Source organism: Temnothorax nylanderi, unplaced genomic scaffold, assembly GCF_030848795.1.
Source record: "Temnothorax nylanderi isolate EJ_2023f unplaced genomic scaffold, tnyl_v1.0 TNYL_tig0080_pilon, whole genome shotgun sequence".
In the NCBI taxonomy this organism is placed as follows: Eukaryota; Metazoa; Arthropoda; class Insecta; order Hymenoptera; family Formicidae; genus Temnothorax; species Temnothorax nylanderi.
In genome coordinates this window covers 470,230-490,504 of record NW_027249142.1, presented here as the reverse complement: position 1 = coordinate 490,504, position 20,275 = coordinate 470,230, and the positions used below count along the sequence as shown (strand labels likewise).

General features: G+C 31.8%; 2 protein-coding genes across 5 annotated transcripts; both read left to right on the top strand.

Annotated features, from left to right (window-relative positions):
* The first annotated feature begins 3,041 nt into the window (after positions 1-3,041).
* On the top strand, positions 3,042-9,689 carry LOC139774353 (odorant receptor 4-like). Of its 4 annotated transcripts, none has more exons than XM_071709563.1 (7): positions 3,042-3,780; positions 3,890-4,452; positions 4,582-4,988; positions 5,434-5,533; positions 6,191-6,265; positions 6,343-6,501; positions 8,826-9,689. In XM_071709563.1, the coding sequence occupies exons 2-7, from the start codon at positions 4,159-4,161 to the stop codon at positions 8,889-8,891; spliced, it is 1,101 nt and encodes a 366-aa protein (XP_071565664.1). In that variant the 5' UTR covers positions 3,042-3,780; positions 3,890-4,158; the 3' UTR covers positions 8,892-9,689. The 4 variants fall into 4 exon arrangements, with proteins under 4 accessions (XP_071565664.1, XP_071565665.1, XP_071565662.1 ...); XM_071709561.1 differs by having other exon boundaries at positions 3,043-3,780; positions 6,164-6,265; XM_071709562.1 differs by lacking the exon at positions 3,042-3,780 and having other exon boundaries at positions 3,845-4,452; positions 6,164-6,265.
* Positions 9,690-11,962: 2,273 nt separating this feature from the next.
* Positions 11,963-12,846, top strand: LOC139774388 (uncharacterized). The gene is made up of 2 exons (XM_071709621.1): positions 11,963-12,137; positions 12,400-12,846. Exons 1-2 carry the CDS (start codon positions 11,973-11,975, stop codon positions 12,844-12,846), a joined length of 612 nt encoding a protein of 203 aa, XP_071565722.1. The 5' UTR covers positions 11,963-11,972.
* Positions 12,847-20,275: the final 7,429 nt, after the last annotated feature.

The following is a 20,275-nucleotide window of genomic DNA, read 5'->3' as shown; positions in this document are numbered from 1 at the left end:
AATCTTACACTGAGAAAGAAAATTGTTAATCCGAAAAAATATTTAGTCCGATACGTTCAACTAAACATTTTAGTTAGTTAACTAAACATTAGTTGTTTCAACAATTTATTTAGTTTCTTTAATCAGGAATTAATTAATTCAACTAATGTTTAGTTAACTAACTAAAATGTTTAGTTGATAGTATCAGACTAAACATTTTTTGGGATTAACAAATTTTTCTTCTCAGTGTAATTATAATAATTTTTAAAATGTAAACTAATACTTAAATCATATTATATAACCTTATTGCAGCCATGTAAAACAATACTAACATAAATAATGTTTTTTTTGCATTAATACGAAAATTTACATCAAATGCGGACAAAATCACAAAATGTTCGCTACTTAAGTACAAGTGCGCGTGAGCAACTTCGCTGCGACCGACTGACGGGATGGCGGCGTCGCGGCGCCGCGGCGATGCGAAGTGTCATCTGCGGTTAGTATCACCATTTTGTTAGCTACGGTAGGTTTTTAAAAGCAACGGTAGTTTAGATTATCCGACCGGTCCCATATTTGGGGAATTTCCCCTATAATATACATATATTTAAAAGTATAGTAAATAAGTGGTAGATATAATTAAATATTTTTGATAAAATTCCACTAACATTTTATTATCATTTCATAATTAAAGTTTATTATTTTTTCAATTAACATATTATCTTGTCATCGCTACAAAAAGAGTCAAAATATCTACTGTGGTTATTATTAATTTATCTTGCTAATTACTTCGTTAGTTTTTTATCCACCTAATCATTTCCTGCATACCTAATAGTTCACCTAATCATTTATTGAAGATATATTAATAGATAGTTGATGTAATAATATATGTATTTTAAGTTATTGTTAATTTAAAAATGCGTAAAGAGTAGGTAATGACGGATTTTGATGTATTACTCTGTACAACAAAAAAAAGCACAAAAACGAACCTTGCGGCATTAGATAGCTTTTTGGACGCAGCCATTTTGAATTTATCAACTTTGACATAAGTTTAGTTTTCAGCAATTTAAAAAACCCTTAGATTTGATTTAAAAAAATATTTCATAGATTCTTAATAGCTATGTAAGTCGCAACTTTGACGCAATAGACTTTATGTTAATCATCAATATCTTTTTAACCATAAGCGACACAACAAATTCCTTTTAAGGGCTGAAAGTCCTAACAACATACTTAATAATTTTGATTAAACTTCTCCGATACGTCACATATCGTAGTTATAATATGCTAAAATACACTAAAATAGCCCATTTTTGCAACTTTAACTGCAAATATCTCAAAGTTGTGATAGAGCAATTTGACAAACAGGATTGTTTTCTGCATCCAAAAAACTATCGAATGCCGCAAGGTTCGGTCTTGTGCTCGAAAAAAGTGATTTTTTGTTGTATGTACAGTGTTATCAAAAACATAATTTATTGTATGTTACAGTATCTTTCGACTATCCTCTCCTATTTCACAACGCTACGAGTAATGATGGATGATGATAAAAATTAACAGTAAACTTAGTATGTTAAAATAATTAATTTATTGATTAGTTATTAAAATATTATATAATAGTTGTTCCAGCAAACTGTTGGTTTGATTTGAAAATAATATTAAATTTTTCGTGTGTGCTAATTTTTCATAAGACTCTGGCAATATTTAATATTCACTAATCACAACACCAATCAATAAAATATTGATATGACTTTGTCGTATAATATGGTGCTATCCATGTTAAAGATGTATGTCGCTATAGCTATATGTAGTATAATTTTGTTTTCTTGATTAAACAGTGTAGAGCTAATCTCAGAAATTATTCATAAACAACATGGTATCATTGGGACAGAAAAAACATAAAAATCGCAATTTTGTCCCATTTTTGTACTTGATATTGTTTAAATAAATCATTAAAAAATTGGAAAAAAATATAAACAGAAAATCTTAAAAAACGTAATTGCAATTCTCGATGTCGTAGAAGTGTACCATAAAAATTTCATTCATTTTTACCGTACATGAGCAGAGATACATATTATGGTATTTACATGGGAAGTATATCTATATATATACAATTTCTGTAACTTTTAAAGCAAATATCTCAGAAATCGATCGCAAATTTAACACAGGTTTTTGGGATATATAAGTGCACAATCTCTGTAAATTTCAGCTTTATCCCTTTATTTTGACATAAGCGACATACATCTTTAATCCTGCACGCGATGCACGCATTTTAATACAACATCTCGCTGCACGTTCGCTCACGCATAAACTTGGCGCAAGATACTACCATGTCTCTTGATATACTTATACGATTTAACAAGTTGTTGTTTACTTTTCGCGATACTAGTCACAATGAAGAATGTAGGCATTATGCATTATTGCCCGTTGTTAGAAACGCATCTGTTTCTGAAAGGCATGTCTTCTCAGCAAATTCATGAGTTGAGAGGGAGAGAGAGAGAGAGAGAGAAAGAGAGAGAGAGAGAGAGAGAGAGAGAGAGAGAGAGAGAGAGAGAGAGAGAGAGAGAGAGAGAGAAAGATTTGGGATTTAAAGATTGATTTTGAGATTTGAGTCCGAATTTGATGATGTGATGGCTGCCGTGGTTGGACAACCAAACAAAAACTTCTATGCCAGGGGCATCAAGGCACCGGAGCACTGACGGGCTAACAATAAGTTCGTTGAGTGAAGTACGAGGAGACTACGTTAAAAAGTAATGACAAGAATATGCCAGAAAGAAAGTCTCTCGAATATAAGTCAGTATATGAACTTTTTATACAACCCTCGTAGTATTAATTTTTTTCACAAATTCATTTTGCAACTATTATCGATATAAAGAAGAAGAATGCAATTATCAACATTATAATAACAATAGTATATTTAACTTACCTATAGTTTTAATTATCTCATTCACATTACTGCCAAAACTGAGTGTCACAAACTTACAAATAGAAATAATCAAAATAATCAATAATAATTGAGAAGATATTTAGTGTAAACTACATAGTGATCTTTTTCAAAAATAGAAACAAGAGTCAATAGAAAGAAGGCTATGTATCAAAATGGGTAAATGCCGCGATAATGTTAAACTTACAGTAATGTAGTATTGATTTGAGCGTGAAATTCTAAGTGCGATAAAATAGCGTTACACCTGTATTTCCAAAACATTTTGACGAAAAGGCACCTGTGCTATATTCAGGTATAATAGGTGTCCCATCTCCAGTGACGCTACTATTCATGACACAGCAACCCGAGTCTATGTTTCATTTGGACGATCCTTATAGTAAGAACTCACTACATTTCAATTGCTTACGTTATGAGTTATGTGTTATGTACCTGAATTCGTATAGTCTCTTAGCAAAGTTTTATCTATTTTCAAACATTTCCTTCCATAATATTATCCCCATAGGGGGTTGCTGTGTTTATTATAGGTTGTTGCACCGTTCCACCTATTTCCGTATTGTAGAACCTTTTTCTATTATTAAATCCTTCCTCTCTTCTCAAAATTACAACGTACGAATGTTGCGTGAGCGTGAAATTCATTTCTAAAACTGTTATACATCATTTCAGTGAAACATGTGTTACTTCCTACATGAATACTTATTTCTTTTCGCCGGAATATTCCTCGATAAAATTACTACGTAGCGTACAATGAAAAATGCTACTACGCGTTGAAAGTCGATAAGTTCAAACCCTTTATCGCACAATATTTATGATGGCACACACAATAAAAGACTACGTATACGATAATGGACAAATGATACTGTTAGCAGGTATTTTTCTTATGATACCTACTAAAATATGTATAAATACGCTGGAAACATATCTTCAGGAAGTCATACTGAAATCTTACTATGCGTGCATTTCCTAATTCTTTTGCAGGGAGAAAACGTTACCGCTTATTGAATTCAAGCACGCAGAGCGATCCGTCTCTCACATACATATTTCATAATATGTATACCCATGCCATATGGAAAAACGCAGGAATATACGTTCTCTTACGGTAACACCCCTTTGCTACACCCTTTCCTCGTGAAATTGAAGCAAATACGTGGATCATTTATTATGTAGCGACTCGCGAAAGAGCTGCTACATTTTATTTTCCATATTATCGACTTGCAATACGTCAACATACGTAGCACAAAGCAGTCATGCGAAGAAAGGTGATGCTAGAGGAAGTGATCTCGGTCGTAAAGTTAAGTTTGTTCCCAATTTGGTGTTGGCCGCAGCCACAAGATGCGACGCAGTTTAAGTTGTTCTGTGTGAAACTGTATTACTGTTTGAGCATAATTATACAGATAGGCCTAGTGGCACCGTTGATATACACTATCACAAAGCATCTTGACGAACCTGAAATCTTAGTACAGCTAATTGTTATGACAAGCAGCTCTATTCACGGCAGTTTTAATTTCTTTTTCCATATGGTTAATCACCATCATATACAGGTGATTAACATTTATTTGTTCAAAATTTAAAAATCCGTGTGCAAATTAATTCAAGATTAATTCAAGACTTAGAATTTTATTGCCATACCCTCTATATCAGTAAAAATTATTTTAAGTAATTATTTGCAGAATGTTACTTTCGAAATGGTACATTTTAGCGGCTTGATGAAACCGCATGAAGAAATTGTGATTCAACGATACGTTGACAAATGTATCGTGTTCCATAGTGGATCTTTGTTTAGTTACTACTCCATTTTGTTCTTCACGATCGTATTGCCTTTTCTAACGCAACAGTCATTTCCAACATTAGCCGAATATCCATTTGATGTGTATCATGAACCACTAAAAACAATAATCTATATACATCAATCTGCAGCCGGAACACTAGTAGCAGGACAACTATGTACGAATGTTTTTATGGCTCTACTGCTCTGGTTTGCAACGGCAAGATTTGAGATATTAACTGAAGAACTGGAGAAAGTTACAAATGCCTATCAGTTGTTCAAATGCATTAAAGAACATCAGGAATTACTCAAGTACGTATCACAATCCTTGTCTTATACGGGAATAATCTAATTTAGGGGATCACAACCTCTACGGCTCGCAGGCCGGATTCGACCTCCGTGAAGTTTTATCCGGCCCACCAAAGAAATTCGGCATTATTCATGTGCATATATATGTACGTACATATGCATATATGTAGTTAGTAATATACATATGTACACATGGCATCAGAAATACCTTTATACCTTTATATTCACTGCCAGTAATGAAAATCTATAGTGTACGTAACGTAAACTGTAGCTTTTCAGTACTGGCATTAAATATATAGGGCACTTCTGACGCCGTGTGTACAGTTGCGCCTTTGGTTCCATGGTTTGATCATCGTTGCGTCGGACTTTTATATTATAAAAGAATTTTGAAATAAAGATATTTTGTTTTTACCTAAACAATTTAAGTAGGTTTGATGCATTTATTCAGATACACTGAAGAAGTTGCAATTGCTGCTCGTCCTTTCGCCTTAACAACTATATATTGTAGCACGGTTAGCATGATATGCGCCTTTCTTTTGTTTATCACAGTAAGTATACGTAACACATATTATAAAAATCTAGTATTAATAATTTTCCCTCAGAATTTATGGATAAATCCACATCGATCAGGGTCTGACCCTCGATCTCTCGGATTTAGTCCGCGATTTTTTATGTTATTGTTCCAACTCTAAAATGCACTCAGATTTTTTTAGATACAATAATTTGATTTACTTAGAATTTTTAAAACAAACATATCGTTGGCCACAATGTGAAAATCTGAAAAGACTCAAAAATCCTATGTCAGATTTTTAAGCCTTGACCCAGAGTGGGCCGCGGCGTTCGCTTCTATTTTTTTTCGAGCTTTTTTTGAAAAAAAGAAACATTCAAAAAAATTAGAAGCAGACGTTAGTCCACTGTAGGCTGTTGCTTGAACATTTTTATATGTATAGCATAGGATTTTTGTGCATTTTTTCAAATTTTCCCGAAGCAATTTTTCAAAATAAAAAAAAAACGCGTCGATTTGATCTGGAATGCCCTATATGCAGTACATAATTATCATATTATTATATTCTTCATTTACTTATTATATATAAATAATTTTAATTAAATCCAAGAATTTTAGTATCAAAGCGCAAGTAATAAACATATATCATGTATATTAAATTTCTTTTAAATAGAATCAACCTATAGCTTTATTACTGCAGTGTCTCGGATTGGCTGTAGCAGCTTTATCGGAAGTCTTTATGTATTGTTGGCCAGCAGAATATTTAACGCATATGGTAAATTACTTATCATTTAAATTTGTTATATTACAGTTAATTTTATTTTATAGAAAATATATATTACTTTTTCCCAGAGCAAAAACATCGCAGAAACAGCGTTGTATATGCTGGAAAACAATAATTTTATTGAACTATGGAAGTGTCTGCAAATTATTATAATGCGGAGTCAAAAACCAATAAAGACTGCAATTCCTTGTCTCATGCCCGCACTATCTCTTAATTACTTTACAGCGGTGAGACCAAGTTTCAAATTGATTGAAAAATATGATTAAAAATTACTAACACATCATTCATATTAATTATTTGGCATCATCACACACAATTTCACATTTTTACAAGTTTTCTATTCATCATATCATTTTTTATTATTATTTATTATTAAAACTGTAAAATAATAAAAAAAAGTCTTTAATTGTACATTAGAAACATATGGATAAAATTGCGATTGAATCTACTTATTCTTCATTTCCCTTTCTTTGCTGTTTGTCTACCTCTATTTCTATTTATATGCATGTGTGACCATCTAACTAACAAGAGAACCTCGCGAATCCGAAAATTCTGATTTTCATGAAACTGTACACACATGTAGCAGAGGTAAATGGATGAATTTAGAAATTTTCAGTGCTCAAAAACGATTCTAAGGAGTGAAACTACCCCACATTTGAGGATATGTATTGTAGAGCAGCATTTTGCTTTCCTCAATATATCTCGAATATTTTTCGAGATATACATATATCGAGCAAAGCAAAAAGCCTCTACACATAAAGGATGATTTCACCCCTTAGAATCCTTTTTGGGCCGCAACACAAATTTCTAAATTCGTCTATTTACTCCCCTACATATACCTATACATATATATAAAGTTTCATCAAAATCAGAATTTTCGAGTTTACGAGGTTTCCTTGTAAGTCATTCATTCTTTTCATTCTATGTATGATTAATCAGGCAGATATAACTGGAGGAAACATAAAACAAAAAATTACAGACAATAAGAAGTCACGGAATAAAAAATATTTAGATTTGATTTTACGTTTCCTAATAAAAGTATCGTTTAAATAATTGTAAATATTATTTATAGTATGTAAAAACTGGAGAAAAAAATACATATAATAAGGGAACTTCCCCAAATATGGATCATCCTATAAGGTTTCTTTGAAATAAATTTTTATTAAAAATTATATAATCAGCTTCGTTTATTTTAATAAGTCTTATAACTGTTAAGTAACACACAGACATTAAATTTTCTTTACAAAGGAACAAAAAACCAAACAAAAACGTATTTTTTCTCAAGTGTTATAAAATTCGAAATTTGAAAACTGGCATTATAATATGGAGCGCCTGGTTTTAACCCTTTAACTGCTTTGGACGAGAATACTCGCGCGACGACATTGCCCGCAGACGCTTTGGAGTTAACTTGGACCGCAAGTTTGTCAAGCAAATCTTCATAATTTGACTACAAATAAGACTAGAAATCAAGATTGTTTAATTAACAGCAACTAATATTTTATTTTATATTAATATTTGAGGTAAGAGGAGAAGTAAAAGGAAAAAATGCATAAAGAAACAATACTAATTTATTTAAATTGTTTTTCTGTGTGATAAATTCGAAAGCATGGAACAAAAAAAAGGACAACATTACAATGTTTACGACTTGACTTCTGAGAGTCTGACTAGGTTCCTTAATAAACGAGTTGTAACAGACGAGTTATCCAAAGCGTCTGACGGGCGATATCGTCGCGCGGGTATTCTCGTCTAAAGCAGTGAATGGGTTAATATAGATCTGCAAAGTCCAATTGGCAAACAATAATCTTAATTATAACAATTTTTAATATAAACTAGTACTTATAAATCATATTATGTAATATTATTGCAATCGTGTAAAACAATGTTAACATGAAATAAATTTTTTGTATTAAAAACTTGCAAAAATTTACATCAAATGCGGACAAAATCACAAAATGTTCGCCACTTACACGTGCGCGTGAGCTGGCGATGGCGTGAGCCCGGTGAGCAACTTCGCTGCGACCGACTGACGGGAAAGCGGCGGAAATGGGAAGGATCATCTGCGGTTAGTTTCACTTTGTTAGCTACAGTATGTTTTTAAAAGCAACGATAATCCAAATTATCAGACCGATCCATATTTAGGAAATTTTCCCTATAATAAAATATATATTAAAGATTATAATTAATTAAGTGGTAGATTTAATATAAATATTTTTTGACAAAATTCCAAGAACATCTTATTATCATTTTGTAATTAAATATTAATTTTTAAATTAACATGTTAGGTATCTGGTCATTGCTATAAAAACATCAGAATACTGTGGTTATTAATCTGTCTTACTAATTTATACTTCGTTAGTTTTTTATCCACTTAATCATTTCCTGTATACCTAATACTTCATCTAATCATTTATTGAAGATATATTAATAGACAGTTAATGTAATAAATATATGTATTTTATATTATTATTACTTTAAAATGCGTAAAGAATAATCGTACTTTTTTATGTATATTATTATCAAAAACTTATTTTACAGTTATTGTTTGTTACAGTATCTTTCGACTATACTCTCCTATTTCACAACACTACGAGTAATGATGGACGATGATAAAAATTAACAGTAAACTTTGTACGTTAAAATAGTATCTTCCGACTATACTCTCCTATTTCACAACACTACGAGTAATGATGGACGATGATAAAAATTAACAATAAACTTAGTACGTTAAAATAGTTAATGTATTGATTAGTTAGTAAAATATTATACAACAATTGTCACAGTAATATAGTTATTAATTTCCATTATATATGCTAATTTTTCATAAGATTCATGAAATATTTAATATTCACAAATTATAACATTAATCAATAAAATATAGCGATCAAGTGACTTTGTCGTGTAATATGATGCTCTCCATGTTCACGCGATGCGCATTTTAAATTAATACAACACATTAATTCCAATAATATTATTGATATTAACCGATAATATTAATATCATTGTCGTAATACCCTCCGGCCACGAAAATGATATCATATGTTTTACGATTCTGCGAGGGATACTTTACTCCGGTCGCAATAAGTTTGATGTGTGTATATTTATCGCCAGTCCAGTGATATGCATAAAATGTGCTATGTGATAATGTGATACGTAAAGCATAAAGCGATATATGTAATGCATTCCCGATAGGTAACCATATGTCTCTCCATTTATCTATCAGTAAAAAAAATTATCTTTTAAAAAGGTAAAAAAAGACGTCAAGTGTACACGTAAAAAAGTATTCACATAAAAAAAATGTTACTTTAGTCTGTCAAAAAACTTGTTAAAAAATGTTAAATGTTTAATGTAAAATTATATACTTCCAAAATTTAACAAAAAAATAATAAAATAAAAGATCGGCGCAATGTCAACTCGATGTTGGTTTTGGGAGTTCAGATGTTTCTATTCATTTTAAAAATTTTAGCTCGATATTTCAAACTTTGCGGAAGTTAGAACTTACGTGGTCTGTTTAAAAAGTAATAAGACTAAATTTTTTTTCTTAACAACTAGTAACACTGTAAAAACGAGACTGCAGTAGATCGAGAGCTACATTCATACTCTACCTTCAGTTAAAATTTCAATTTTATAACATTAATACATGTGATTCTACAATCATTTGTATAACTGTATGTTTGGATGACGCATCACGAAAATGGAACACAAGAAAATCGAGCAGCGTTATGCGAAATTTGACACAACAAATTCTATGTCAAATTTCAGGATAACGTGACAGAAACATTTGAAAAGTTGACAGTGAGAATGATTGGTGATCAATTAAATTAAATTTAAATCACCAAATTGTTTATGTCATTGGTGATCCAGAACGGATTCATCTTCATAAATTCACCGCCATCTAAAAATGCCTTGTGCCCGGGATAGAACTTGATCTCTGTAAGTCTGTTTCAACTTCTTAAATGTTCCCATCGCATTGTCCTGAAGTTTTTGTCACAGAATTCGGTCGCATAACGCTGCTCGATTTTCTTATATTCCATTTTCATGACGCGTCACCCAAACATACAGTTATACAAATAATTGTAGAATCACATGTATTAATGTTATCAAATTGAAATTTTAATTGAAGGTAGAGTATGAATGTAGCTCTCGATCTACTGCAGTCTCGTTTTTAGTGTTACTAGTTGTTGAGAAAAAAATTCAGTCTCATTACTTTTTAAACAGACTATGTATATAGACATTTTGTGATTAAAGGTCCATGTTCGAAGATATACCATTTAGCCTTTAAGGGTTAAAATCTAAAACACTGTTTGAATTTTTATAAAAAGTCTTGTACTACCTACTTTACTTGTGTGCCAAAATACAGTGCTGTAGCTCAAGCAGTTCTTGAGTTATAGACGTTTGACATTTCGGGGCGCTACCATTCACGACACAGCAACCCAAATTTATGTTTTATTTGGACGACCCTTATAATAAGAACACATTTCATTTCAATCTGCTTACGTTATGAGTTTTGTGTTACGTACTTGATTTCGTGTAGTCTCTTAGTGAAGTTTCATTTATTTTCAAATATTTCCTCTCATGATATTATCGCCATAGGGGGTTGCTGTATTTATTATAGTATATATTGCACCGTATATTCACTAATTTCCATATTATAGAACACTTTCCTATTCTTAAGTCCTTTCTTTTCTTCAAATTACAACATACATTGCGTGAGCGAGAAATTTATCTCTAAAACGGTTGCATATCATTTTAGTGAAACATGTGTTACTCCTTATTTCTTTTCGCCGGTAATATTCTTCGGTGAAATTATACTATGTAGCGTATAATAAAAAAATGCTACTACGTGTTGAAATTGATAAGTTCGAACCCTTTACTGTACAATATTTATAATGGCAATAAAAGACTACGTATACTATAATAGACAAATGGTAATGTTAGCAGGTACTTTTCTTATGATACCTACTAAAATATGTATAAATACCCTGGAAACATATCTTCGAAAAATCATACTAAAAACTTATATTTCCATATTATACAGAACCCTTTCCTATTCTCTTAAGTCCTTTCTTTTCTTTAAATTACAAAATACATTGCGTGAGCGAGAAATTTATCTCTAAAACTGTTGCATATCATTTTAGTGAAACATGTGTTATTCCTTACATGAATAATTATTTCTTTTCGCCGGTAATATTTCTCGGTGAAATTATACTATGTAGCGTATAATAAAAAAATGCTACTACGCATTGAAAATCGATAAGTTCAAACCCTTTACTGCACAATATTTATAATGGCGATAAAAGACTACGTATATTATAATAGACAAATGATAATGTTAGCAGGTACTTTTCTTATGATACCTACTAAAATGTGCATAAAGACTCTGGAAACATATATTCGGAAAAATCATACTGAAATTTTACTGTGCATGCGCATTTTAAATTCTTTTGCAGGTAGAGAACGTTACCGCTTATTGAATTCAAATATGCAAAGTGATCCGTCTCTCACATGCATACTTCATGATACATATACCCTATGCCATACAGAAAAACGCAGGAATATATGTTCTCTTACGGTAACACCCCTTTGCTACACTCTTTCATGAAGTACGTGGATTATTTATCATGTAGAGACTGACAAGCGTTTCTCTCATTTCCCACATTACCAACTTGCAATACGCTAACACACATAGCGCATTTCAGTCATGCGAAAAAAGGTGATGCTAGAGGAAGTGATCTCGGTCGTAAAGTTAAGTTTGTTCCCAGTTTGGTGTTGGCCCCTGCCACGAGATGCGACACCGTTTAAGGTGCTCTGTATGAAACTACATCACTGCTTGAGCATAATTATAGAGATAGTTCTCGCATCATCGGTAATATACACTATCATAATTCATCTTGACAAACCTGAATTCTTTGTACAACTAATTCCTTTAACAAGCAGCCTTATTCACATCAGTCTTAACTTCATTTTTTATATAATTAATCACCATCATATACAGGTAATTAACATATATTTGTTTAAAATTTAAAAATCCGCATGCAAATTAATTGAAGATTAATTTAAGATTTAGAATTTTATTACTAGATATATCCTGTATATCAATAAAAAATATGTCTAGTAATTATTTGCAGAATGTCACTTTCGAAATGGTACATTTTAGCGGCTTGATGAAACCACATGAAGAAATTGTAGTTCAACGACACATTGACAAATGTGTGGTGTACCATGGTGGATCTATAATTATTTACTACATGGTTACGTTCTTAACGATCACATTGCCTTTTGTAACGCAACAGTCATTTCCAACATTAGTCGAATATCCATTTGATGTGTCTCATGAACCACTAAAAACAATAACTTATATACACCAATCTGCAGCCGTAATAATAGTAGCAGGACAACTATGTATAAATCCTTTCATGGCTCTACTGCTCTGGTTTGCAACGGCAAGATTTGAGATATTAACTGAAGAGCTGGGGAAAGTTACAAATGCCTATCAGTTGTTCAAATGCATTAAAGAACATCAGGAATTACTCAAGTACGTATCACAATCCTTGTCTTGTACGAAAATAATCTAGTTTAGGGGACTCAATTTCTACGGCTCGCAGGCCGGATTCAACCCCCGTGAAGTTTTATCCGGCCCGCCAAAGAATGTCGGGCATTATACATATAGAGGAAAGTCCCCTATTATGGGACAGTATCCTAATATGAGATAGCGAGGTTTCTGCTAAACTAATAGGTTCCACTGAGACATATTATGAGATTCTATCACATAATATCCCATATTAGGATCCTATCCCGTAATAGGGGACTTTCCTCTACATATATATGTATATGTATGTACATATGCGTATATGTAGTTAGTAATATACATATGGAGGGGTTAAAGCCATAGTGGTGTAAGTCACTTTTTTTAACCTATCGAGTTAAGTTCATAGATGCAGTCTACACATGCAGATATGTTGAAAAAAGAAGAAAAAAAAGTGGTCAAAAAAAATTGACTTACACCACTATGGCTTTAACCCCTCCATATGTACAGGCGTCAGAAATGCCTTTATACCTATATTCACTGTCAGTGCTGAAAATCTATAGTGTACGTGTAACGTTCACTGGGGGGTGGGGGGCAGTAAATATAGATGAAAAAGGCATTTCTGACACCGTGTGTACAGTTGTGTCTTTGGTTCTATAGTTTGGTCATCGTTGCGTCGGAATTTCACATTATAAAGAAATTTTGAAATAAAGATATTTTGTTTTTATATAATTTTCAAAGATAAACCTTATCTGGCTCTCGATCATTACAAAGACTTCAATGTGTGTATTATTAACAAAAAAGATCGGAGATCCCTATAATTTAAAAATTTAAGTAGATTTGATGCATTTATTCAGATACGCTGAAGAAGTTGCAATTGCTGCTCGTCCTTTCGCATTAACCGGTATATATTGTAGCACGATTACCTTAACATGTATCTTTCTTGAGTTTATCACAGTAAGTATACGTAACATATATTATAAAAATCTACACTGAGAAAAAATATTTAGATAAAAATAATATTTATTTAGATTGTTGCCAAGAGCTTATTTACTTAATATAACACACATATTTATCTAGAATTAGATATTTTTACTTAATTTAAATAAAAACATTTTATTGTAAATAAATATGTGCATTATATTAAGTAAATCTTCGATATTATGTATACGCAGTACATAATTATCATATCATTATATTCTTTATTTACTTATTATATATATAAATGATTTTGATTAAATCCAAGAGCTTTAGTATCAAAGCGCAAGAAATAACTACATATCATGTATATTAAATTTCTTTTAAATAGAATCAACCTATAGCTATAATACTCCACGGTCTTGTAATCGGTATGGCATGTTTATCGGAAGTCTTCATGTATTGTTGGCCAGCAGAATATTTGATGCATATGGTAAATTACTTATCATTTAAATTTGTTACATTACAGTTAATTTTATTTTAGAAAATATATATTACTTTTTCCCAGAACGAAAATGTCGGAGAAGCAGCGTTCGATATGCTTGAAAACAATCATTTCATTGAACTATGGAAGTGTCTGCAAATTATTATAATGCGGAGTCAAAAACCGATAAAGGTTACAATTCCTTGTCTCATGCCCGCATTATCTCTTAATTACTTTACAGCGGTGAGATCAAGTTTCAAATTGATTGAAAAAATTGATTAAAGATTGCTGACATATTATTCATATTAACCCTTATTTGGCATTATCACACACAATTCCACATTTTTACAAGTTTTCTATTAATCATATCTTTTTTTATTATTATTTATTATTTAAACTATAAAATAATAAACAAGATCTTTGTACATTAGAAACATATGGATAAAATTGCGATTGAACCTACTTACTCTTCATTTCCCTTTCTTTGCCGTTTGTCTACCTGTAGAGATCCTCTATAGAGAGAGACTGGCCAAAGATGAACTGTTTCTGTCTCCATTTGTATGCAAACAGGAAATAGGACTGCAGAGGTCTTTCTCTCTACACTTTCATATTAATACCTCCGTCTTTCTTATTTCCGGTTTGAATGCAAATGGAGATAGAAACAGTTCTTCTTTGGCCAGTCTCTCCCTAGAGGGTTTCTATAGTCTATCTCTATTTCCATTTGTGCATGCGTGTCCATCTATCTAACCAGGAAACCTCGCGAATCCGAAAATTCTGATTTTCGTGAAACTTTACACATATGTAGCAGAGGTCAATAGATGAATTTAAGAATTTTCAGTTGCGGCTCAAAAACGATTCTAAGGGGTGGGACCACCCCACATATGAAAATATATAATGCAGAGCGGTTTTTTGTTTTCCTCGATATATCTCGAACATTTTTCGAGATATACATATATTTATAATAGGGGAAATTCCCTAAATATTCCCACCCTAAGGTTTTTTTTAAAATAAATTTTAAAAACTATGTAATCTGCTTCGTTTATTTTAATCAGTCTTATAACTGTTAAATAACACAAAAACATTAAATTTTCTTTACAAAAAGAAAACAAAAAAACCGAGCAAAAACGTATTTTTTCTCAAATATATCATAAAATTCGAAATTTGAGAACCGATATTGTAATATGGACCACCTGATTTTAATATAGACCAGAGTCCAATTAACAAACAATAATCTTAACTATAACAATTTTTAATGTGAACTAATACTGAAATCATATTATGTAACCTTATTGCAGTCATATAAAACAATGCTAACATGAAATAATATTTGTTTGTATTGAAAGCTAATAGCGAATTCGATTGGACGCACCAGTCAGTGCGCACTCAGTGAACATTAAAGCCGTCGTACACAAATCAACGTAAAGTGTATATTTAATATAAACGGATTAAGTCAAGAAATCCTTAATGTTCTTTATTGTACTATTTGGTAAAATATGTATTGGACATTACATCAGTCAAAATATTTGCATTTTACTTTAATTATTAGAGATTAAATTAGTGTACAATGTGCACTGAGTGCGCACTGGTGCGTCCAACCGAATTCGCTATAAATTTACATCGAGTGTGGACAAAATTACAAAATGTTCGCGCACTGACACGTGCGCGTGAGCAACGTGCTTTGCTGCTACCGACTGACGGGATGGCGGCGGTCGAGCGGTACGAAGTATTATCTGCAGTTAGTTTCACTTTGTTAGCTACAATATTCAAAAGAAACGGTAGTCTATATTATCCGACCGGTCCATGTATTTGGGGAATTTCCCCTATAACATAATATATATTAAAGATTATAATTATTAAGTGGCAGAGTTAATATAAATATTTTTTTATAACATTCTAAGAACATCTTATTATCATTTCGTAATTAAATATTATTATTTTTTAAATTAACACATTATCTTGTCATCGCTATAAAAGAAGTCAGAATACTGTGGTCATTATTAATTTGGCTTACTAATTATTTCGTTAATTATTTATCCATGCCTAATTATTTCTTGTATACCTAATAATTCACCTAATCATTTATTGAAGATATATTAATAGATGGTTAATGTAATAAATATATATATTTTATATTATTATTACTTTAAAATGCGTAAAGAATAATTGCAAATACATTTTTATGTATTATCAAAAAAAACTTACTTTGTTGTATGTTACAGTATCTTTCGACTATCCTCTCCTATTTCACAACACTGCGAGTAATGATGGACGATGATAAAAATTAACAGTAAACTTAGTATGTTAAAATAGTTAATTTATTGATTAGTTATTAAAATATTATATAATGGTTGTTCCAACAAACTATTGGTTTAATTTGAAAATAATATTAAATTTAGTTAGAATTATTTTGTCGCAGTATTAGAGGAAAGTACCCGATTATGAGATACCATATCTATTTTGTGTGATTGCCGGAAGTCTATGGGCAGAATTGAAAAAAATAGTAGGTCATTTTAAAGGGAATTTAATAAGCTTTAAGATGCTGAAATGTAAAATTTAATTTAAATATTAATTTTGCTGAAAATTAGAAAAATGTGAAAAATGAGCTTTCAAAAAAATCGAAAAAGTGTGCTCCTAATATGAGAGACCCCGGGAAATCGCTAATAAAGTGCAAAATACATCATATTGCAATTAAAAATCTTTATTTAAAGTTTTTGAAAGACAAATGTAATGGAGAAGCATATTTGCAACAATCGTAAACCCACTTATACTCAATATTGTACCTAATCTTCCCCCTCCACCCTTTCCCCTCAAATCAAGGTCAGCACAGTCTTATAAATTCGTATAAACCTTCCCTTAACGTTAATATAGTATTTTCTCTTCTTTTATTACTATACAATAACTTACATACTTCAGCAACCCAGGAGTACCCTGAGTATCTCATGTTACGAGCACCACGCCTTGCGGTTTCGCGATCACCAAATCTAATCTCTACAATTGAGCAACTCAACATATCCCGTATTTTCCTATTAATACGACCTTACTCTATCGCTGCATGCTGAACTTATTGCCAAATATTTATTAATTATATAATAAACAAGGTTTAAAGACTCATATCCATGGCACTTGACAACATCCAATTTCACAATTTCTTTCTCTGCAACGACTACACGCACGATCAAACAATGAATTTTCCACTAAATAGGTTTTACCCCAAGGGCAATAAGTTCATGGTGGAACCAACAGATAGGGCCTATTAGTTTAGCAGAAACCTCGCTGTCGCATATTAGGAGCCTATCTCATAATCGGGTACTTTCCTCTATATTTATTAATTCCCATTAGGTGTGCTAATTTTTCATAAGACTCATGCAGTATTTAATATTCACTAATCACAACACTAATCAATAAAATATAGCGATCGCGGGACATTGGCTGCATTCCGATATTTACTGTCTCAGTACTGAAAATCTATATTTTTCTATATTTTACGTCACGTATGCTATAGATTTTCAGTACTGACAGTTGCCGACAGTAAATATCGGAATGCAACCTTTGTCGTATAATATGATGCTATCCATGTTAATTATGCACGCAATGTGAATTTTAAATTAATACAACACATTAATTCCAGTAATATTATTGATATTAATCGATAATATTAATCATTGTCGTATCCCTCTGGGGTCCTCCGGCCACGAAGATGATATCATATATTTTACGATTCTGCGAGGGATACTTTACTCCGGTCGTAATGAATTTGACATGTGTGCATTTATCGCCAGTGCAGTGATATGCATAAAACGTGTAATGCGTGATATAGCGATAAGTAACACATAAAGCGATATTATATGTAATGCATTCCCGATAGGTAACCATATTTCTCCCGTTACCATCTATCAGTAAAAAATTACCTTTTAAAGAAGGTAAAAAGAAGGCGCCAAGTGTGCACGTAAAAAAGTGTTCCACAAAAAAATATTACTTTAATCTCCACGCATACATACATCATCACGCATATATCATACAATCAAAAATCGCGACAAGTATTGTTTAACCAATTACATATTTTTACATATATAAGCACATATACAATTCAGAATAAGCTTTAGCTGAAATATTTTAGGACATAAAGATATTACAAATGTTGCGGTATTTGTCGACTATATTTACCTATTTCACGACGCTACGAGTAGCCGTGCAAAATATCTCTGAGATGGACGGAGTGAGCAAAAGCGTATACTGCCGATAAAATTGGAAAATATGCGTACAATTTTATTAAATATTTAATAATCAATATCTGTTTTATTATCACACTAATTATAATTAAATTACATGTCATAAATGACACAATAAATTCAAAAGTTGCTACAATTATGTATAATAATGTATAATTAGTTCAAAATTGTATAAGTTGGTTGCATTTTTTCTTATTTTTTAGCTTTTTCTTATACATTTGTTCCTGTTTTATCCAAAGTCAACCAGACATAGACTAAAAATTATATTTACTTAACACATATTGCACGTGATAAATATGATAGGAAGCACGGAAGTGACCCTCAAATGGCGGCGACCAATCCGCAGCCTGATGTTGTCTGATCCCTTACTAGAAGATCCCTTAGTTATACTTTGACCATATTGTTTCTCGAATGCAATGTTGTAATTACATGGATTGTGTGTTCAAAAAGTTCAAATTCTATCCCACAGGCACGTGAGATAGTGACTTGATACTCCGGTGGTACTTAATATACATATATACTTTCAATCTGTAAAATTTCAATCGATTAAGTTTATCTTCTTGTGCAAGTGTGATAAGCATATTTTACATGGTGAAAAATGAACAAAACCGAGGTTGGAGCAGTCATGAAATATCTGTTTCTGAAAGGCATGTCCTCACAGCGGATTCGTGAGGATTGAGAGAGAGAGAGATTTGAGATTGAGAGATTGATTTTGAGATTTGAGACCGATTTTGATGTGATAGCCGTACGTGGTTGGACAACCAGGCAAAGACTTCCTATGCCAGGAGCATCAAGACACTGGATTACCGATAGGCTAACAATAAGTACGTTGAAGTACAAGCGGACCACGTCAAAAAGTGACAACAAGAAGATGCCAGAAAGAAAATCTCTCGAATATAAGTCCAGTATATGAACTTTTTGAATAATCCTAGTAGTATTAATTTCTTTCAAATTTATTTTGCAACTATTATCGATATGAAAAAGAAGAATGCAATCATCAATATAGTAACAATTAGTCTATTTAACTTACCTTTAGTTTTAATTGTGTCATTCACATTACTGCCAAAACTGAATGTCACAAAATTATAAATAGAAATAATCAAAAATTAAATAAATAATTAAAAATAATTGAGAAGATATTTAGTGTAAACTACATAGTGATCTTTTTCAAAAATAGAAACAAGAAAACTGTGTATCAAAATAGGTAAAAAATCATGTTGAACTTATAGTAGTGTAGTATTGATTTGAGCGTGAAGTTCCAAGTGCAATAAAATACCATTACACCTTTATTTCCGAAGCATTTGCATGAAAAGTCATCCGTGCTATATTTAGGTATAGGTGTCCCATCCCCAATGATGCCACTATTCATGACTCGCGACACAGCAACTGATCTTACAGTAAGAACTCACTACAATTCAATTTGCTTACATTATGAGTTATGTGTTATATACCTGGATTCATGTAGTCTCTTAGCGAAGTTTTATCTATTTTCAAACATTTCCTTCCATAATATTATCCCCATAGGGAGTTGCTGTGTTTATTATAGGTTGTTGCACCGTTCCACCTATTTCCGTATTGTAGAACCTTTTTCTATTATTAAATCCTTCATCTCTTCTCAAAATTACAACGTACGAATGTTGCGTGCGCGTGAAATTCATTTCTAAAACTGTTATACATCATTTCAGTGAAACATGTGTCACTTCCTACATGAATACTTATTTCTTTTCGCCGGAATATTCCTCGATAAAATTACTACGTAGCGTACAATGAAAAATGCTACGCGTTGAAAGTCTATAAGTCAAAACACTTTATTACACATTATTTATAATGGCAATAAAAGACTAGGT

Coding starts and splice junctions, on each gene's coding strand:
- LOC139774388 (XM_071709621.1), top strand. CDS start 11,973: ATGCGAAAAAAGGTGATGCTAGAGGAAGTGATCTCGGTCGTAAAGTTA. Junction 12,138..12,399: donor AGATAGTTCTCGCATCATCG/GTAATATACACT, acceptor AATTATTTGCAG/AATGTCACTTTCGAAATGGT.
- LOC139774353 (XM_071709561.1), top strand. CDS start 4,159: ATGCGAAGAAAGGTGATGCTAGAGGAAGTGATCTCGGTCGTAAAGTTA. Junction 6,266..6,342: donor CAGAATATTTAACGCATATG/GTAAATTACTTA, acceptor ACTTTTTCCCAG/AGCAAAAACATCGCAGAAAC. Junction 6,502..8,825: donor CTCTTAATTACTTTACAGCG/GTGAGACCAAGT, acceptor TGTTTGTTACAG/TATCTTTCGACTATACTCTC.